Genomic DNA, 18,006 nt, shown 5'->3' on the forward strand with positions numbered 1-18,006 from the left:
GTATGGTGGGTCGATGGTGGTGAGTCCACACAGTGCAAACCAGGGGAGCAGCCAGGGGAACGGTGAGGAGACCTGCAGAGAATCTTGAGGTGAATTCTCCAACTGACTTGGAGAGCGAGGAGGCAGAACGCTGAGGGAACTTAGGCAAATGAGGCTGTAGCAATCAAGGAGCAAACCAAGAAGAGGCCTAATTATAGAAATGGAACTACATCATGCATTTCCTCAGGGGAATCCACTACTCTTAGGCCTAGTGCACACGATACCTGAGAAAACAAATAAATTTTTACTTGGCCTTTCATCCACTGAGTGGCTGTTCAGTCCATGTTGGTAAAAGACTTGTTACACTCTTGTACCAACATGGTACAAGAGTGTAATAACTTGCTGTTCTCTTGAACAGCAAGAGAATAAAGGCATTCTCTTGGTGTTCAAACACGTTCATCTCTGGTATACTGAACTCATCTTCTTCCTGAAGGGTAAGAAGGCTGGACATTCGGGGGGTTGTTGTATGCTTCCAAATATCCGTTTATAATGATGAACATGAGTTGGTAGGAGTTGCCGGTTTAATCCCCGCCAAGTCCGCCTGTGTCATTGTGTCCTTGTGCAAGACACTTCACCCAACTTGCCTGCTGGTGGTGATCTGATGGTGGCAAGCTACTGAACTGTAACTTTCCACCATGAGTGTGTGAACGGGTGATTGACTGAGTGTAGTGTGAAGCGTTTGATACTTGACAGAACTCTGTCTTTCCTGATGTTTCTTGATTCTCCCTTCATGTCACACAAAGGAAGCTGTATATTTGAGGTGTTGCGTTAAAATACCTCCTCCATTTAACTCAGATGTGGTCAATTAACTTCTCAGAAGCTCACAAAGCAAAGCTATCATCATCAGGACTCTCTAAAATTGTTTACAGTGTGGGTAAATACCCGATTTTATTGTATTTGAATGCAGAAAAGATCTTTTTTGTTTATAAGACAGAAAGGTGAAAGCAGATATTAGGTTTCAAATTGTCTTCAGCAAACAGCGGACGAAAATAAATAACAGACTGGAAAACTTTAAGAGCAACACAACAAGGGGAGCACGGTCGATTTGGAAAGCTCCTGTGGAGATTCAGCGGGTGATAAATTACTGCGTGATTTCTAACAACAGTCTGCCATGAATGGCCCCAGATATCTGACTCCAAATCCTCCATTAATTGCCCTTTCAGTCATATGGAACAGCTTATGTTGTTTCTCTGGCAAAGCTTTCGAGAAGATTACATCTCCATAATCAATAAAAAAAAAGAAACGTAGCCATCCATTCCAGGGCACAAAGAAAGAAAGGGAAAAAAAAACACATCTGGGGAAATAAACTTTCCCCTCCTAAGATGTACCCACGCTCACACAAGAGGTGCAGCATGTTGACTGTACATAATTACACCCAGGAACTTTTTCTCAATCATGCATGATGTCTGCCATGTTTTGATATCAACCAGATGTGTGGATTTCAGTATAGTTTAAGACTTGGCTTCCATAGCATGCATTTTAAAACATTTTTGCTTTGGAGAATAATATATGACAGTAACACACACACGCACGCACACCCCCACGCATCGGTTAATTCTGTTTGTGTTTGGCTGGATCACCTGATAACTCTGACATTTCCCATAGCCGCGGCGCTGTCTGCCTGGACGAGCTGATCTGTGGCCTCTGGACTCATGGATCCCATCACCCACTGACCTGGAAAGCGGGCGTGTAAGATCTGCAGCATCCCATCAACCAGCAGACAACACGCTTCTTTTGAAGTGGGAGCGGGGCTAAATTGGATTATGAGGCAACTCTGAAGATCAGCTCCCATATATTTGATTACACACGCCCCCGTCGCCCAGAGCCTCGCCGGAGCAGGATGCAGAATGTGAAGCTGTTCCCTAACCCCCGAGTATGGCGCTCTCCATCTCAGTGCGTGCCCATCTGCCAGCCATTTACTTGATTACTTCAGCTCTGATGGGCCCCGGCTCTGCCAGGGCTGCTAGGAAGCTTTTGTCTAGGTGGAGACAGGGGAGATAAGAACCAGGTGATGCTTTCATCTGTGAAAACCAACATTTAAACGCAAAACAAAAGACCTGGTTCTGGGACAGGATGGAGCTGGATTGAGTTTAACCATTTCCACTGCTGGACATCTATAGAACATTTATTGTTGATTCTTTTGTATAAAAGTTCCATCCATCCGTCCGTCCATCAGTTTTTCCATCCATCCAACAGTTCCTCCGTCCATCATCTGTTCTTCCATCCGTCCATCTATTCACCCATCCATCTGTTATTCCTTCCATCCATCCATCATTTCCTCCATCCATGTATCCATCTGTCCTCCATCCGTTCCTCCATACATCTGTTATTCCATCCATCCATCCAATCTACCATCTATCTTTCCAACCATCTCTCCATAAACTTTTCCATCCATAGTTCATTAATCAGTCCATCCATCCTTTTGTTCTTTTCATCAATCCTTCATTCATTCCGCTGTTTGTTTCTAGATTTAAAGCCTAAATACTAAATATCTTCCAGAAATTCACAAAGAATTTGTTTTATTCTTTAATTCAATTGTGCTAAAAGTGATAGAGAACGATGCAAGTTTACATCTTGAGAAGATAGACAGATTCCCATAAAAAATATATATTTAAAAATAGAAAACAGTATTATATATTTATGTGTTGATTCATATACATTTCTTTGTGTGTTCCATTCCAAAGCCACCTCTTCTGCATAGAGATATTTGTCAGCCTCCAGGGGTCCGAGGACAAGCCGTTCTCATTATCTACTCGCAGACAAGCGTACTGTATAAAATGAGACTAAAAATCCCATCATGCAAGCATGGCACACAGACCACCTTCTATTTCAGGGGAAAATAACATCCAGTACAGGTTTAAGTTGGACTCATTATGGTGGAAGTGGGTTCCAGGCCCAGGAAGTTTCATTGCTCTCCAAATAAAGCTTTCTAAATAGAGCAGTGATCCTAATTCCTGAAACTTCTGGAATCCTGTCCAAGTCTTCACTTTAAGTGAAAACTCCCAGCCCATATAGGTAGACCTATTTCAAAAGGAGGGGCGAAAAAAAAAAAATCATCTGTTTCGACATGAAACAAATTCAAACCAGGTCAGGAAAAATGATCGGTAACGACTGAGGCCTTCGACATTCCTACAGTGGGTTTTCATTACCTCACTGCTCACAAATCTAAAACATCAACTTTGATCGTGTTTCACAGAATGTGGCAGTGGGACACTTTTAGAGGATGCTGTGGGGCTGGTCTATTAGTCAGGGTGTCATGTAAAGCAGCCTCTCAATTCTGAAAGTACTTTTTCTTGTTGTCTTGTGCCACTGAGATGAATAAAGGCCCCAGAAACCCGCTTGCCTTCACTGTCACTTGACATTCAGTGGGGATACGACCGGCTCCAGCTCCTCCGCTATGTTGGAGGCGGGAGGGGGGGGGGGGGACTTGTCACCGAGCATAAACAGCTCTCCTGGCAAAGATCCACCGAGCTGAAATACAGCCCCCCCAAACTACCCCCTCCTGACACCCCATCTCCGTGTGCTGTGTGGCGTCAGCAGCAATGAGCTCCAGATGTGGCCTGGCACCCCTCCAGTCACGGCATGGATGTGGTTGGAAGGGTAGTTTGGAAACACCACCCACCGGCGGACCCAATGAAAGTGCGCCAGGCTGCAGCGAGAAGTTTTTCTGCCGTGGGTTCCCGATCCGCGTGGGCTGCAGGGAAACGGGAGGAGAGCTTTTAAAGTTCTGCACATTCGCAGAGGGAGGAGGGAGGGCAGAGCGGTGGAGGGGGGTTAATCTGCCTCCTGTACATGCATGTGTTACATATTTAACATGGTTTGACATGGTAGACATGCCAGACAACAGCTAAAAGTATTTCCATCTGTTTCAGCTGAGCAGGATTTTTTTTTAAACTGAGTTTTATTCAGAAAAAGGAAAAATACATTGTTCATGTTGTTTATAACTGTGAAAACTCTACTAAAATGAAATAGTTTGATGGCTTAGGCACCAATCAATCCTTTTGATTGAGAGCTAGATTGTATTTTGTAGATGCAGTATGCCTGAGCGCTGGTGTCCGTCTTACTGTAATAGCTGTTTGCGCTCATGTAATTTTTGCTATTACGTTTTCCAGTGGTGTGAAGGAAAAACTGAGTAAGCTCGCTCTTGTTAGATGCCATGAAATTTACACGCCAAGGCCAAACACTGTGATCTTCCATTAGGCAATAGCTCCCCCTACTGTCTGAGATTATAACCATTCACCCACATCCTGCACAGCCACATCAATGTGGAGCAGTCTATACTGGATTTATCAGTGCTGATAGAGTTTCACATGTTGGGCCTTTAATGTTTCTATTTTTCTTATCTTCCATGTTGGAATTACCATCATTGTTGTTGTTTTTGTGTGCAGCACTTTGGGCGGTTGCTCTTGAATGTGCTACGTAAATAAATTAGATTCGATCCACTTTTAACATTCTAAAACTTTAACTTTCAGAGGGTTTTTGACCCTCTAGTTTGAGCAAACTTCACAGAAGCTGAACCAAGTTTATCCAGAAAATCAACTGAATTCAAAATGAGGTTTTGAAACGTTTGCACGTTTTGTTGAAGTTTGAGAAGTACAGACGATACAAAGGCGGTGAAATAAAGATCAAAGACTGGAACAATGCCGGAGGTTAAAAATGTTATTCCACGTTCACCGATTCCCACACTCAGTCTTCATCATGTATGGTTTTCATCTTGTGTGCGTGTGTGTGTGAGATGTTAGCATCTCCGTCCATTATGACCGGGGTGGTTTGAGGATCTCCTGCAGATCTCCCTGCTGTGTCAGCTGGTAGGGCAGCTGGAGCTTCTTGTTCCCCTGGCTGCAGAGTGCCGGGCAACGCTTGAGAAGCAGCTGGCACACTTTAGCGTGGCCCTGTTCTGCAGCCTGCTCGAGCATCAAGCAGAGGAGTAATCACAAACATTGATAAAACATCAAAAAGATGTTTCTGTGGAATGGTAGCACTGATAATCGTTGCGTACCTTGTGCAAAGGATTCGCACCATCGTCATCACAGAGGGTGGGATCTGCACCGCTTTGCAGAAGCAGCCGAACCACGTCCGGATGACCGCAGTACGCTGCTCGATGGAGCGGAGTGGCCCCGCCCGGAGTCTGAGGGGACGGACACGCGCCGCTCTCGAGGAGAAACGTGCACACGGCGAGATGTCCGCTACGGCTCCCGTAGTGCTGAAGCAAAGCGCAGAAATTAGGATTTCATTGTGCATTGTTTGATCAGGCACAGCACACAGTTGAGATAAAAGAAGCCTGTAAAGCTTATACAGGCATTTAATAGTCAAGGATTAAAGAAAACCTATTTAAAAAACTGGATTAGGGCCATTATGTAAAAACACACACACACACACACACAAAAGAAAAACACAAAACTAGAGATAACTTCACGTTTGCTTAATAATATGCCAAGTTTTAAGACAATTACTAAAACACATAACAATTCACAATAGATTTCTAACACGTCATGCAACTCAGAACTTTCTAAGAACATTCCTAAACAAAGGATGGGGCCTAAAATGGTTCCGTTTAGAAGTACTCTGTCAATTTTTTGAGAGAAAGACATAAAGGTACCAGTTACAACACAGGCTACACACCTATTCACACCTGATTCAAACTGGACATCCTGACCCAGGAAATTCAGGTTCCGAAATATTTTACTTAAACATTTAGTGTTTTAATCTTCCTGAGGAATAAGGCAATATAATTAAAGATCCCATTTTCATATCATTGTCAGCTGAGGGGATACGTATTCACACTGCTGAGCTGGGTGGATAAAAACGGACTTCAGATCGTAGCATAGCTTTGTAATCTAAAAAGCTGCAGATGTCGACTGGGCCCCATCTCTAAATCAAACTAGAACAATGAATTCATGAGTTCTATTGATGATATAATGTGATCAAGTGTATCAAATTGCTTATGATAATATATATAAAAAAAAAAACTCATCCCCAGAGCTTATAAAGTAGTCCCCAATAGAAACAACCTTCTTTAACAGCTTGTTGTTTTTTTTTCCAAGTCACTGGCTTTGATGCTGCTACCCCAAAAGATGATGCCCATGAAAGCAGCAGATTCTCTAAAGAGGTTCTGCTGAAAACCAGCCCATAAGGAATGTAAGTATAATATAAAGTAATAATATAAAGGTTGTTCCCAGATAACCTTCCCCCGTACTCCAGACAGAACTAAATGGATCAAGTCTAGATTTGTTTGTCAAAACTACCACATATTAGGACTAACCGATTTTTACAAACATAATTATAAGATGAGCAACATTGCTGAGAGGCTGGACAGACATAGCAGAAATATATTATTTTCCTGAATGAAGGCCTTTTAAATGTCGTTTTAAAAATAATACCTGAACTACGACCCCAAATCCCAGAGGAGAGAGAAGGAGGAAATTTAAACCATCTCTTCAATCAATCACAATGGGCAAGGATCATATCCTAAACTAATACGGCCAGACAGAGACTTGAAGAGGAGAGGCAAAAGCAAATGAGAGGTAAACATCTTCCAAATGGACTCACCAGAGCTGTGTACCCAGCTGAATCTTTCATGTTCGGGTCAGTCCCCTTCTGGACAAGGAGCCTGACTCTCTGCAGGTCTCCATCCAGGGCAGCTGACCAGATACCTGCAGAAAGAAGTGGCACATAACTCTGTACCCTGCTGGCAACGACTAACACAGGCCAGAAAATAACACACGAAAGATAGTTTTGTTTGGAAAGCTATAACTGTCCAATAATCTAACACCGTTGGTTTGACAAATGAATGCAAACCTCTTTCAAAATCCATTTCATCCAGAGTCTGATGAACACTGGGGGAGGAGACGGGGTGGGAGCAACATGAACAGTGGTGCTTGTCAGACATGGCTGTAACTGGAAGGACAGCTGACAAACAGCGGAGTTTAAATCCCAATTTTGGAACCGCAGAAAGGCATAAAGATGATAAAAACAGACATGCTTGTAGTCCAAAACTTTGTGTCTTAGCGCATGACAACACATTCACCACTGACAGAAGTTTTGTGATATTAAGACGTCATTTCCAAAAACAATAGTACATACAGAAAACTGTACTAACAGCGTAACCTGCAGCTGTTTTCAAAGAAACGAAATGTATGAGTTCAGGATGGCTAGATGCTAACGCTATACTGAAGGGTGCGCTCCATTTGTAAGCCGGGGAGGGAACCGGTGCACTGGGTAGGCGTGTCTTACACACACCATTCGAAACGGAGCATCGGTTTGCTAGGAAAATTTTGACGGATTGACATGCATTTTTTGGACCGTTGGAGAGATGTAGAATACCCAGAAAGAACCCAGCACGAGAAGGGCGAACATGCAGACTCCATGCTGAAAGATATCAGTAAATATCAGGAATACATTTCTAGCATGATACCGAAATGTAAAAATGACATCTTAAATGTATAAACATTTATATTGGAATAAATGTGTTTTAAAATGTAATGTGTAGTAACAAAAGCATATTTCAACTCGTCTCTCTGTCTCTCTCTCTCTCAAACTCCTTCAACGCCAACTCGTCATCAATTCTGCCCGGGTTCCCCACCGGCTGACTGTTAAGGCATACGCCCTGTCTGACGCACATAACGTCCTTACGTAGAAGGCCCTCGGCCAATAGCAGAGTGTCGTATGAAAAGTATACTTCAGGTGCAGTCTACTTTTTTGTATTGTGTAACTATAGGTCTAGAAAAATAATACCCAGAGAAAAAATAAATTAGCCCTTAGTAATAAAGTTACCAAATGGCGTTTAAGTAAATGCTAACATAATACTATTCTTTAAAAAACAGCCTATGTTAACCATCATGCTGGTACTTTAACGACGTGTTTTAACGATGTAGCTTCAAATAAAAAGCAGAGTTTTGTTATACTAACACTGTGTTCCTCAGAAGTACAACTCAGAGCTTCTCGCAATTCCTTTACAAGTCTCTAAGGTGCCTTTACTACTAATGATGATGAATAAAAATACGTCGAAGCAGATTTTTCCCGGAGTTTTTGAAGGCATCTTTTTTTCTCGCTTTATTGTCTAATGTAGCTAGTTGTCCAGCTTTATCTAGATAACTGGTAGATAGCTGGCTGAAAAAACAAAGCCCTGTTTGTTATTCGGACTTATATGAAGTCACTTAGGACCAAAGCGCGCAGAGAATGAGAAGAGTTACCCTGTTTGTTAACGGGACGTCTAAAAATGGCAAGGTGGGTAAAAAGTGAGACTGTGTGGGAGCCTGGGCCGCAGAATGACCGCTTTCTCCCCACACCGAGCTACAGAAAGCGTATCATAATGGGGAAACTGTCGCTATTCAGGGATATTACGCAGTTATATGGAGTACAAACCGATGTTAGCTGTAGGGACGCTTAATGTAGCCCATTTTCTGGCTTTTATGATAAAGCAGACTTTTATTTTCGACGTCAACTCCTTTCTTTACAGGTTGTAGCCGTTTACGGGACCTTGTCTGATCTGCTGTCAGTAGCGAGCAATAAGCTGGGAATCAAAGCTTCCTGTTTATACAATGGGAGGGGTGGTCTCATAGATGACATCGCCCTAATACGGTAAACCCATTCATTCCGCAGCAGTTGTTACATGGTGGGTTTATTCTCAGATTGTTGCCCTAAACGTGTTTATATGTGTGTCTGTCATCAGGGATGATGACGTACTGTATGTGTCAGAGGGAGACCCATTTATTGGTGAGCACAGACTCTTCCTGTATATGCTGCCAGTCAGTGTGGACATGTGTAAAACATCTGTTTTTGTCATTGGTAGACCCACAGAGTGAAGTCAGGGTCACATCTGATCAGCACGGAGCACACACCGACTGGCTGACCCTGAATATCGGTGGTCGCCTCTTTACCACCACAAGGTGCCTGTGGTTTAAATCATCAATTAGTTGAATGCATTACTAGATGTCGCAATATGCAGTGCCTCTTAAAAGTATTTGTACAGTAAATTTGTTGAAAGAAAGAAAGTGCAGTCTTGACGAGTCAACAGACTCCAAGAAAGGCCATTTGCTGGAAAAAAAAAACCCCCAACATATTCAGATCAGTAATTAAGCCAAAACTGTACAAAATATGTATACATTTTGAATTTAATATGAAATGCTTATGTCTGTGAATATGTGGCATAGTTTTAGCTTCGCCCTGTTCAAGTTCACTGAAATGCTATTCTTGTTGCATTTTGCTAGGCAAAAAACAAATGTAATCATTTAATGTAATGTTGGATAAAAAAAAGGCTAAATGAAAAACCTATAGACTGTGCCAATTTGTTTTCCGACTAATCAATTAATCGTTAGAATAGTTGTTTCTTAAAATAAACTTTAGTCGCAGCCCTAAAAGAAGGCCATCAGAAGTCATGTTTGCAGTTTGCTTCAACATTGTAAATATGTAGAGAGGCGGGTGAAATCGTAATATTTTGCTACGAAAATAACAAAAGATTATTGCATATGAATCATTTTTGTGAAGCACTGCACTGTATGCCAGTTTTGCTTTTGTCTTAACTCTCTCTGATTTGTGTTCAGGAGTACTTTGGTCAGCAAAGAGCCGGAGAGCATGCTCGCTCATATGTTCCGTGAAAAAGGTACCGCTTCATATCCCCACCAGAAATTGTAATTCTGAGGCGAGTCTTTTGTAAGTAAGGGGTATTATTCTCTGCAGATGTGTGGGGAAACAAACAGGACAAGTATGGGGCGTACCTGATCGACCGCAGCCCTGAATACTTTGAGCCAATTCTGAACTATTTGAGACACGGTCAGCTCATTGTCAATGAAGGAATAAATATACGAGGTGAGCTTTTTTGATTTTCCTCCACTAGTTAGTCATTTTGTTGCCTACAACACACAGTCCAGTGCCATGACGAGCCATACGTGTTTTCCAGGAGTCTTGGAGGAGGCTCGGTTCTTTGGAATTGAACAACTGGCTGAACAGCTGGAAGTTGTAATCAAGGTATTGTGAAATGCACATTTGAATAACGTAATCACCCCCCTTTGATTTATTTATTTTTTCCCCTTCCACTTACCAGTTTTTACCATTTAAACAGAACTCACAGCCACCCGAGGATCACTCTCCCATTTCCCGAAAGGAGTTTGTTCGTTTTCTCCTGGCCACCTCCACCAAGTCAGAGCTCCGCTGTCAGGTGACGCTAACAGAAGAAGTTTCGTCTCTCGTTCGCTATCCGAAAAGAACATTTAGCCAGCGTCGCTCTTGTTGTTTGTAGGGTCTTAACTTCAGTGGTGCCGATCTGTCCCGACTTGATCTGCGCTACATCAACTTCAAGATGGCTAACCTCAGCCGCTGCAATCTGACGCACGCTAATCTGTGCTGCTCCAATCTGGAGCGGGCCGACCTCTCTGGAGCCAACATGGATGTAAGTGTTCTTTTTTTTTTTTTCTATAACTTTCTACAGTTGATTTTGACAAAATATGTGCTTTTAACTTTGTTTTTTTTTTGTTTGTTTGTTTTGTTTTTTGTAAAGGGCGCTAATCTGCAAGGAGTTAAGATGCTCTGCTGCAACGCCGAGGGAGCTTCTTTAAAAGGGTGCAACTTTGAAGACCCGTCTGGATTGAAGGCCAATCTTGAAGGCAAGCTCTCCGCAGATGTTCACCGAAAGACTCAAATACATTCGTCCACGTCCGTCATCTCATTTTGACTCCTTTTGATTTGACGGCCAGGTGCGAATCTGAAAGGAGTTGACATGGAAGGAAGCCAGATGACCGGCGTCAACCTGCGTGTGGCCACCCTGAAAAACGCAAAGCTGAAGAACTGCAACCTGCGGGGGGCCACTTTAGCGGGGACGGATTTGGAGGTAGAGTGAAGGATTATCTGTTAAAAGCAGCCACAGGAGCTGAGTCAGAGGGCAAGCTTTGAGATGACCTTTTTTTTTTTTTTTTAAAGGTCGAGAATAATTGAGTCAGATAAAAATATAACTCATCTACAGGCCACCTTTAACACGCTACGCACAGTATGGGGGGCGGAAGAAGGCTTTATCATTGATAATGAAGAAACAACTTCAATCCAGACTAAAAAACAACATCATTGTGAGACAGAACAACCTTTAACATCTCTTATTAAGGAATTTAAAATGCATCCAAAATACAAGTTAAAATATTGAAATCCAGGAAAGTACTTTACAAATAATATCATGACACAATATTAAAGAAAAAGTGAGTTTATGTGCGTTCAGGTTTGCACAGTATTGAATACAAATCGCCACAACGATAATGAAAGTTTCCTCCACAAACAACATTTCACACAAAATCCATTCATCCAGACCAAGTATAAATATATGGGCAAAAATTACAACATGTAGTATGAAATTGTGAAGGATGCAGTTGATTTTTCTGTGTCTGGTGTTATGACCGTGTGTGTGTCACTCTAGATTTTAGAAGTAGAAACACAAGCTAAATATTTATTTTTTATTTGAAGTTGTCAGGATAGCAGTATATAAGGTACAGAAACATCGACATTTTTTGCCAGCTCAGATCTGCCTTCATCAAATCAGATGTGCGTCAAGAGATAATGTACTTAGAAGGAAGAATCTGGAAATGTTTTTAAGCTCATCCCTAGTTTTACCTGTTAGCACAGACATTTTTTCATAAGAAGAAAACAAATGGGTATCATGAGCAACAAATTATAGCAAACAGCAGCAGAAATAAAAGTGACACCAGAATAGATCCCTGCAGGACCTCACATCTTATAGTAACAAATGTGGCCTAACAAATTCTTGTTAATTGACAACATAATTATAAAGTCATTTGTAAGTTCTTTCAGAAAAGCCAAGCACGTTTATGAGGTAAAATACTGTGAACAACTGTTGTCAAAAGCTTGAGATCAGTCTAGAAAAAGAAATCCTGAAGAATCGTCATCACAACCTGATGCTTTCCTGATTTGATCAGCCGACACAAGCGCATCAGCTTCTATGATATTTTATCTGTTTTGGGTTAATGCAAGACAGGGAGAAGCTTCTGAAAAGTAGGAAGGTTAAAAAGCCATAAAAAATAACTAATGCAGCTTTTTTATGAGCATTAAAAATCTCTCCAATATAGACCTTCACACGGTAACATTGGAGATTAATTGCTCTTTCCATAGAGACGTGATTTACATCTGTAGCTATGTGTAGGTTAATATTAGTTTAATTAGTTTATGGCAGTTGATGTGTAATATTTGACTTTTTAATTATCTGCTGATGCTCTGTTATATAAATTGGGAATGTGTTTTTTTGCTTTGTTTTACATTTAGCCAGACGAAAAAATAGCATATTTTTTCTAGTCTTGGTTTTATGGTTCAATAACGTTTGAATAGTGATTTGATTGAGCTTCTTCAGTCATGTGAACTTGTTTCTTGGCCTCAGAGGTAACACGGAGAAGGAAGTAACACCTGTTAGATTGTGTCCTGATCTGCTCGGTATTTTAACACCTCGCCTCTCCTTTGTGTTTCGCTCTTTCTCGATGCAGAACTGCGACTTGTCTGGCTGCGATCTGCAGGAAGCCAACCTGAGGGGCTCCAACGTGAAGGGGGCCATTTTTGAGGAGATGCTGACCCCTCTGCACATGTCGCAGAGCGTCAGATAACTCGCCCGCAGAACCGAGTTCTCTCTCTCTCCATGTCGTTTCTCTCCCCGTGTGTCATACTGCACATTCCTCCTCGTCGAATCTGGCTTTACCTGTCCTCCGCCGCGGGTAAACGGCATGCGCGACTCCCTGGCGTTCTGACAATATTAGACTAGCTTTAAATACCTTGCACTATGAGAAGTTCCCAGGGTTGACGGCGTGTGTTTCCTCAACATCCTGCTGCATTTATCACCAAAACTTAAGTCGTCTTCCTGCTTGCTGTTACGTGTGTCATTTTACTTATCTCGTTTCACTTGACGTGTTACTAGGAGTTCGAGTCAGAATACATGTGAGCAGAAAAAAAAGCTGAGCTTCACCGAATGCTGCTGTAGCAACAACAGAAGGGGTTGCTACACCAATTACTGTGTCCGTGCGCAAAGGATCTCTCTTTGAAATATTAAACTTTACGTTGCTGGATTCTCAAGCCAAAGCCATACAGCGCAGCAGGCTTTAGTCTAAGAGGCTGAAACCGCTGTTAGTGCGCCGCAAAACTATGCTACAGCTTGAATATGCAATGCGCCGTGTAGAGCTGTAACATTTCTCATTGTTAGTGTTTGTTTGTTTTAGTGCTCCGTGAATCTACCTCCTCTACCGTTTCTGTGTGTAAGCCTCCCAAAGTTTTGCATGCTTGTGAGTGTCGCATGGCTTGTCGAATCGTCGACGTGTTTTCGGGTTGTAGTGCTCCGTCTCCTCCATTTAATCCTACCACCTAATCATGCTTTGAACCTATTTTGCACATGTCCATGTTACCTTGTTACACGGTGTAACCTTCTCGCCAAACGTCTCGGTGCTTTACCTTCGTATAATAATGACGTAAACGTAGAACAAATCCAGTGCTTCCAAAGCTTCGCGGGGGGCAGCTGGGATGTCGTGCTCTTTGTTTCGCGAGACTCCTCGCCTCGCTTCCAGGTGGTCCGGTGTCCGTTATGCACGTATGAAGACCCCCCACCTTCACCTCCTTTGTTTGAGGGAAGACTGGTGAAGTTTCTCCGGCTGCAGCTCCGAGCTGCTCTGATGCAATACTACAAGCGTTCACACGGCCAGACCGTAGGTACTCCAGCCTCTCAGAATGAATAATGAAGGCAATCATGTTGTGTATTTATACTTGAGAGGTCAAGTCAGTGGAAGAGCTGTGGTTATTTATTTTTAATACATCTCATCGAATGCAACGCAGGCCAGATTTGGGTGTTGGATTGTAGTTATCTCCTTTCGTTGCACTCAGCCATGGGAATATTTCCATGAACGACTGTTAGAAATAAACTGCTATAAAGAGGAAAATGTGCTTGTTTTCTGTTATTGGGTCATGTGGTTTTAGTCATTGACGTGCATTCATAAGTAATTGTAAGAAGGATCTAGGAACCCTTAATTCAATAAAAAGAAAATACTTTATTAATCCCAAAGGGAAATGAAATTTTGCTGTAACTTATCCAAGAATTGTGGGTAAATTCTGATAGCTGTGAGCAGGGAGAATCTCCTGTAGCAGTCTGCATTACAGCGGCCCTGAACAAGCCTCTGCATTTGACTGAAGTATTCATACCCTTTGGATTTTGTTTTTCACATTAGAACTATAAACTTCACCCGTTTTTGTTTTCTTCCAACTTCTACAAGTAAAAATAAAACAGCTAACACGTCGCTTATTCTGATACCTCTAAATAAAGTCTAGCACAACCAGACACACGATTAGCAAATATCAGCACAGAGTTTATAAGTGGTTTGAATATTGTTGTGACTGAACTCATAAAACATTCTGAAAGATTGCTGCTTTACAGTATAAAGTATTCACACTCCCCAAAGTCTTTCCCATTCTGTCTTAAGAGACCAGCACACAATTACCATTTATCAGCAAAGAAGTAGCTAAGTTTGCATCTCTTATGGTAAAATCTGTTAGTAGGATGACTACTGGATGTGCACACCACAAATCTGGTCACTACGGACGAGTGTCCAAAAGAAAACGAATGCATTATCATCGTATTGCCCAAGTCATGTAGGCGGGAACATGAGGAAGTTGAGGAAGAAGGTCAAATTGACCCTGAAGTACTGACCCAGAGGGGCTCAAATCCACAACACACTTCTTGAATATTTACTGTAGGCAGTTTTATCAAATTGAGGCTTAAAAAAAAATTATTTAATAAAAATTCAATAGAGTTTGCTGCTACAACACAACAAAATGAAAAATGGAAAGAGCTTCCCGTTTGTGGAACACTTTGCGACTCGCTATTTTTATTGCAAATAAATAAATAAATGAAACACGTTTTGTAATTGTTGAACAGCTCTGCGGGTTGCCAGTGGTGCCTGGTGTTGCTTAATTCCACTTTGCAGCCTCCCTGTAGTGAAGTGATGGCAGCAACAAAGCAGAAGATCCTTATATAAAGCCCAGTGTGCAGCAGCATTCTCTCAACAGGTGTTGGAGGAGCTCCTCGATTTCTGGACAAAAGGTAACGTCCTTACAGCGGCGAGAGGTGTGACCAAATAGGGAAAAGTAAAAAGAAAAGATTGTGTAGAGTACAAAAGTGTTATTATTTCTCTCTGTGTCAGAATGGCTGTCGGAACGCTGACTCTGTGGCTCCTCCTGGTGGGGACGGTGCTGTCGCTGGGCAGAGGTCAGCACTGGTCATTCGGGCTGAGCCCAGGCGGAAAGAGGGAACTGGATGGCTTCCCAAACACGCTGGACAGCGTAAGCACCTGAGCACTTATCCTAAACTTGGACTTTTAGTCATTTCTGCCGATGTTCTCCTTGTATTTTCTCTCCTGTAACAGATTTATGAAGGTTTTGCTCACATGGCTGCGCCTTGCACCGTTCTGGGCTGTGCAGAGGAGTCACTGCCTGCCAAAATCTACAGAATGAAAGGACTTCTCGTGAGATGTGGACTCCTGTGTTCTTGTGTTTTTCACAATTAGGTCACATCTGAGCTCTGTTAGTGATGTTTTTCTCTTCTTTCAGGGGAGCGTGTCTGAGAGGGAACACGGACAACAACCATTCGAAAAATGATGTCTGGTGTGTTTTTATGTGTTTAACTCAAACATCGTTAGTTGCTGCATAGTGGTGGCATCAGGTTCACAACTTATGAATAAAAGTTGTTCTCAATCTTTCTGCTTCACTCTGTTACTGTCTTGGGGATTTTGGTTTTTGCAACAACAACAAAAATAGGAAGAAAAACAAAGATATTAGCAAAAAATCAAAACACTTTTCTTTTTCCTTTTCCTTTCACCATTGCTTAAACTCTTTGAAGCGTGGTCCTCAGTAATGAAAAACAAGATTCTTCTTCACTCAGGCTGCAAAAGGTCATAGCATAGCAGATGGCAGACATACGTTTTGAAATGAATTGGGATCCAAATTCACCCGGGCTTTCTCGTCGATTGATTTGGATTTGAAAAAAAATTTCCGAGAAGTTCCTCCTCCTGAAAAGTAAGCTTTGTTATTAAACTGAGATGCAGAGAAATAACCATTCAAACTTAAAAATCAGGACTTGTTTTTCCCGCTCAGTACACATCGGTCAGAAGAACCAGCATCATTGGCACACAGTGCTTCCCAAAAATGTACTGGGAAGTACATTTCCATAAGTTTCCATACATAGAAAGAAATAAACATTTTATATCGAACAACCGTTTTTATTTTTGTGGGACTCTGTGTAATCGCTGCATGTCTCGGACCACTTTGGGGTTGATCTCCAACATTTCCAGTTTTTTGAAACTTGCAAATAAGTTTTGCCACAGTGTGATGTGTGTGACGCTCATTCCACATTTTCTATTAAAGTTTTGTGCAACCCTGCGACGGCCCCCCGATCCAGCCATCAGTATAATTTCAATTATTTGCTCGTTTGTCAAACGCATCTTCTCGAGTATCTGAAATACAAACGAAATATAAATTTTACATTCTCCTATGTATAGAAACTTATGGTCCACCCTGTATTTACACTCCTTGAACATTTCCAAGATGTGACGACCGCAAACTTGAATGTTTTTGACTAGAATTTTATTTGACTACTCAACACAAAACGACTTTATTGTAGCCATGGCTGCATGTTTAGGTGAACCGCTTCCTCAAATCTTTTGCAACCTTTTGACAGGTTTTCTTCTAGTTTTGCCCTATGTTTAGTTCCATACATATTCCCACCCTGTCCCTGGTGAAGAGAAGCGTCAGGGGACACCATGTAGATGTTTCACCATGTGGGTGACGTGTTTGTTCAAGCATACATATCACTGTTTGAAATTCCCTTCATAGCCCCCTACACGGCTATAACAACTGCCAACATTGTGCGATGCATGACTATTAGATGTCCAGTTGGTAGATCAATCCTCCTGAGCTGCAGATCTCTGCAGTTTCTCCAGGGTTACTGGCTGCTTCTCTGATTAACGCTCTTCTTGCTTAGCCTGTCAGTTTAGCTAGACAGGAAATTCTTGATAAACTTGCAGAGCTCTGTCAGCTGTTTAGCACGCAGGATTTTGTTTTATGGCCCGACTTTGCTTTAAACCTCCCCATGATGTACACCTGACCCGTCTGCTGTGTTCCTTGGCCTTCATGAAGCTGCTTGTTCCTCTAATGTTCTCCAATTAATCTCTCAGCCCTTCACAGGACATCTACACTTACACTGGGATAAAAGTACCCACATTTAAATTCCAGCTACCAATTAGATAACTTCAGAAAGCTGTACTTGTTTTTATTTAAGGGTATTAGAGTAAAGAGGTCCAAATAGAAAATAATTTTGGAATTTTATTTGCAAATGATGCATTAATAATTTGTGTTGGGCATGTTCTAAGTTTACTACATGAGAAAACATCAGGAAATTCAAGAGACGGGAAAAGTTTTGCAAAATACTGTAATTAGTCCTGTTTGATTCGTTAAGGTCCATCATCTTCCTGGGTCATTTAGAACAGTAGTACGTATTTTTGTTTGTTTTGTGCAATCTTTGCAAAAATAAATAAATACATAAATAAAAAGATATCCAAAGTGTGTATGATGCAGTGCACAATGCACAGGAGGTCATTAAGAAGAATTGTGAACATTTGTGAAATTATCCTTTATTTTGAAATTCGGCCCATTCAAAGAAATAACTGCCTGTAATGCTGCATTTTCTACCACCAGAGGGCACTAGAAATAAACAGAAAACTTTCTATTGAATTGTATAATCCTTCATTGTGACAACGGGCCTTGTTTCATTCAGTATGCAGCAGCATTTTGTCGAATCGTGTTGATCTTTGTTACCTCTGCTCCAGATTTGAGACTGCATGATATTACACCAGTGGCGTTTTTTTTATTTTTTTTTGTTTGTTTGTTTGTTTTTTTCATGTATTTATTGTGTTTATTGCTAAAGATAAAATGGACTGAATGCCAATTTAT

At 41.6% G+C, this 18,006-nt stretch overlaps 3 protein-coding genes across 4 annotated transcripts; 2 read left to right on the forward strand and 1 right to left on the reverse strand.

Annotated features, from left to right (window-relative positions):
* Nucleotides 1-2,552: 2,552 nt before the first annotated feature.
* On the reverse strand, nt 2,553-7,406 carry ankrd39 (ankyrin repeat domain 39). The gene is made up of 4 exons (XM_028033635.1): nt 6,838-7,406; nt 6,589-6,692; nt 5,039-5,242; nt 2,553-4,943 (listed from the first exon to the last, which is right to left on the reverse strand). Exons 1-4 carry the CDS (start codon nt 6,926-6,928, stop codon nt 4,794-4,796), a joined length of 549 nt encoding a protein of 182 aa, XP_027889436.1. The 5' UTR covers nt 6,929-7,406; the 3' UTR covers nt 2,553-4,793.
* Nucleotides 7,407-8,065: 659 nt separating this feature from the next.
* kctd9a (potassium channel tetramerization domain containing 9a) lies at nt 8,066-13,940 on the forward strand. 2 transcript variants are annotated; one of them, XM_028033629.1, is made up of 12 exons: nt 8,066-8,265; nt 8,498-8,619; nt 8,711-8,754; nt 8,831-8,927; nt 9,582-9,640; nt 9,718-9,846; nt 9,938-10,005; nt 10,082-10,195; nt 10,277-10,426; nt 10,535-10,640; nt 10,731-10,864; nt 12,513-13,940. In XM_028033629.1, the coding sequence occupies exons 1-12, from the start codon at nt 8,218-8,220 to the stop codon at nt 12,627-12,629; spliced, it is 1,188 nt and encodes a 395-aa protein (XP_027889430.1). In that variant the 5' UTR covers nt 8,066-8,217; the 3' UTR covers nt 12,630-13,940. The 2 variants fall into 2 exon arrangements, with proteins under 2 accessions (XP_027889430.1, XP_027889431.1); XM_028033630.1 differs by having other exon boundaries at nt 8,067-8,265; nt 10,100-10,195.
* Nucleotides 13,941-14,043: 103 nt separating this feature from the next.
* On the forward strand, nt 14,044-15,759 carry LOC114154506 (progonadoliberin-1-like). The gene is made up of 4 exons (XM_028033636.1): nt 14,044-15,103; nt 15,204-15,342; nt 15,426-15,524; nt 15,610-15,759. Exons 2-4 carry the CDS (start codon nt 15,205-15,207, stop codon nt 15,655-15,657), a joined length of 285 nt encoding a protein of 94 aa, XP_027889437.1. The 5' UTR covers nt 14,044-15,103; nt 15,204; the 3' UTR covers nt 15,658-15,759.
* Nucleotides 15,760-18,006: the final 2,247 nt, after the last annotated feature.

The sequence above is a fragment of the Xiphophorus couchianus genome, chromosome 12 (genome assembly GCF_001444195.1).
Source record: "Xiphophorus couchianus chromosome 12, X_couchianus-1.0, whole genome shotgun sequence".
In the NCBI taxonomy this organism is placed as follows: domain Eukaryota; kingdom Metazoa; phylum Chordata; class Actinopteri; order Cyprinodontiformes; family Poeciliidae; genus Xiphophorus; species Xiphophorus couchianus.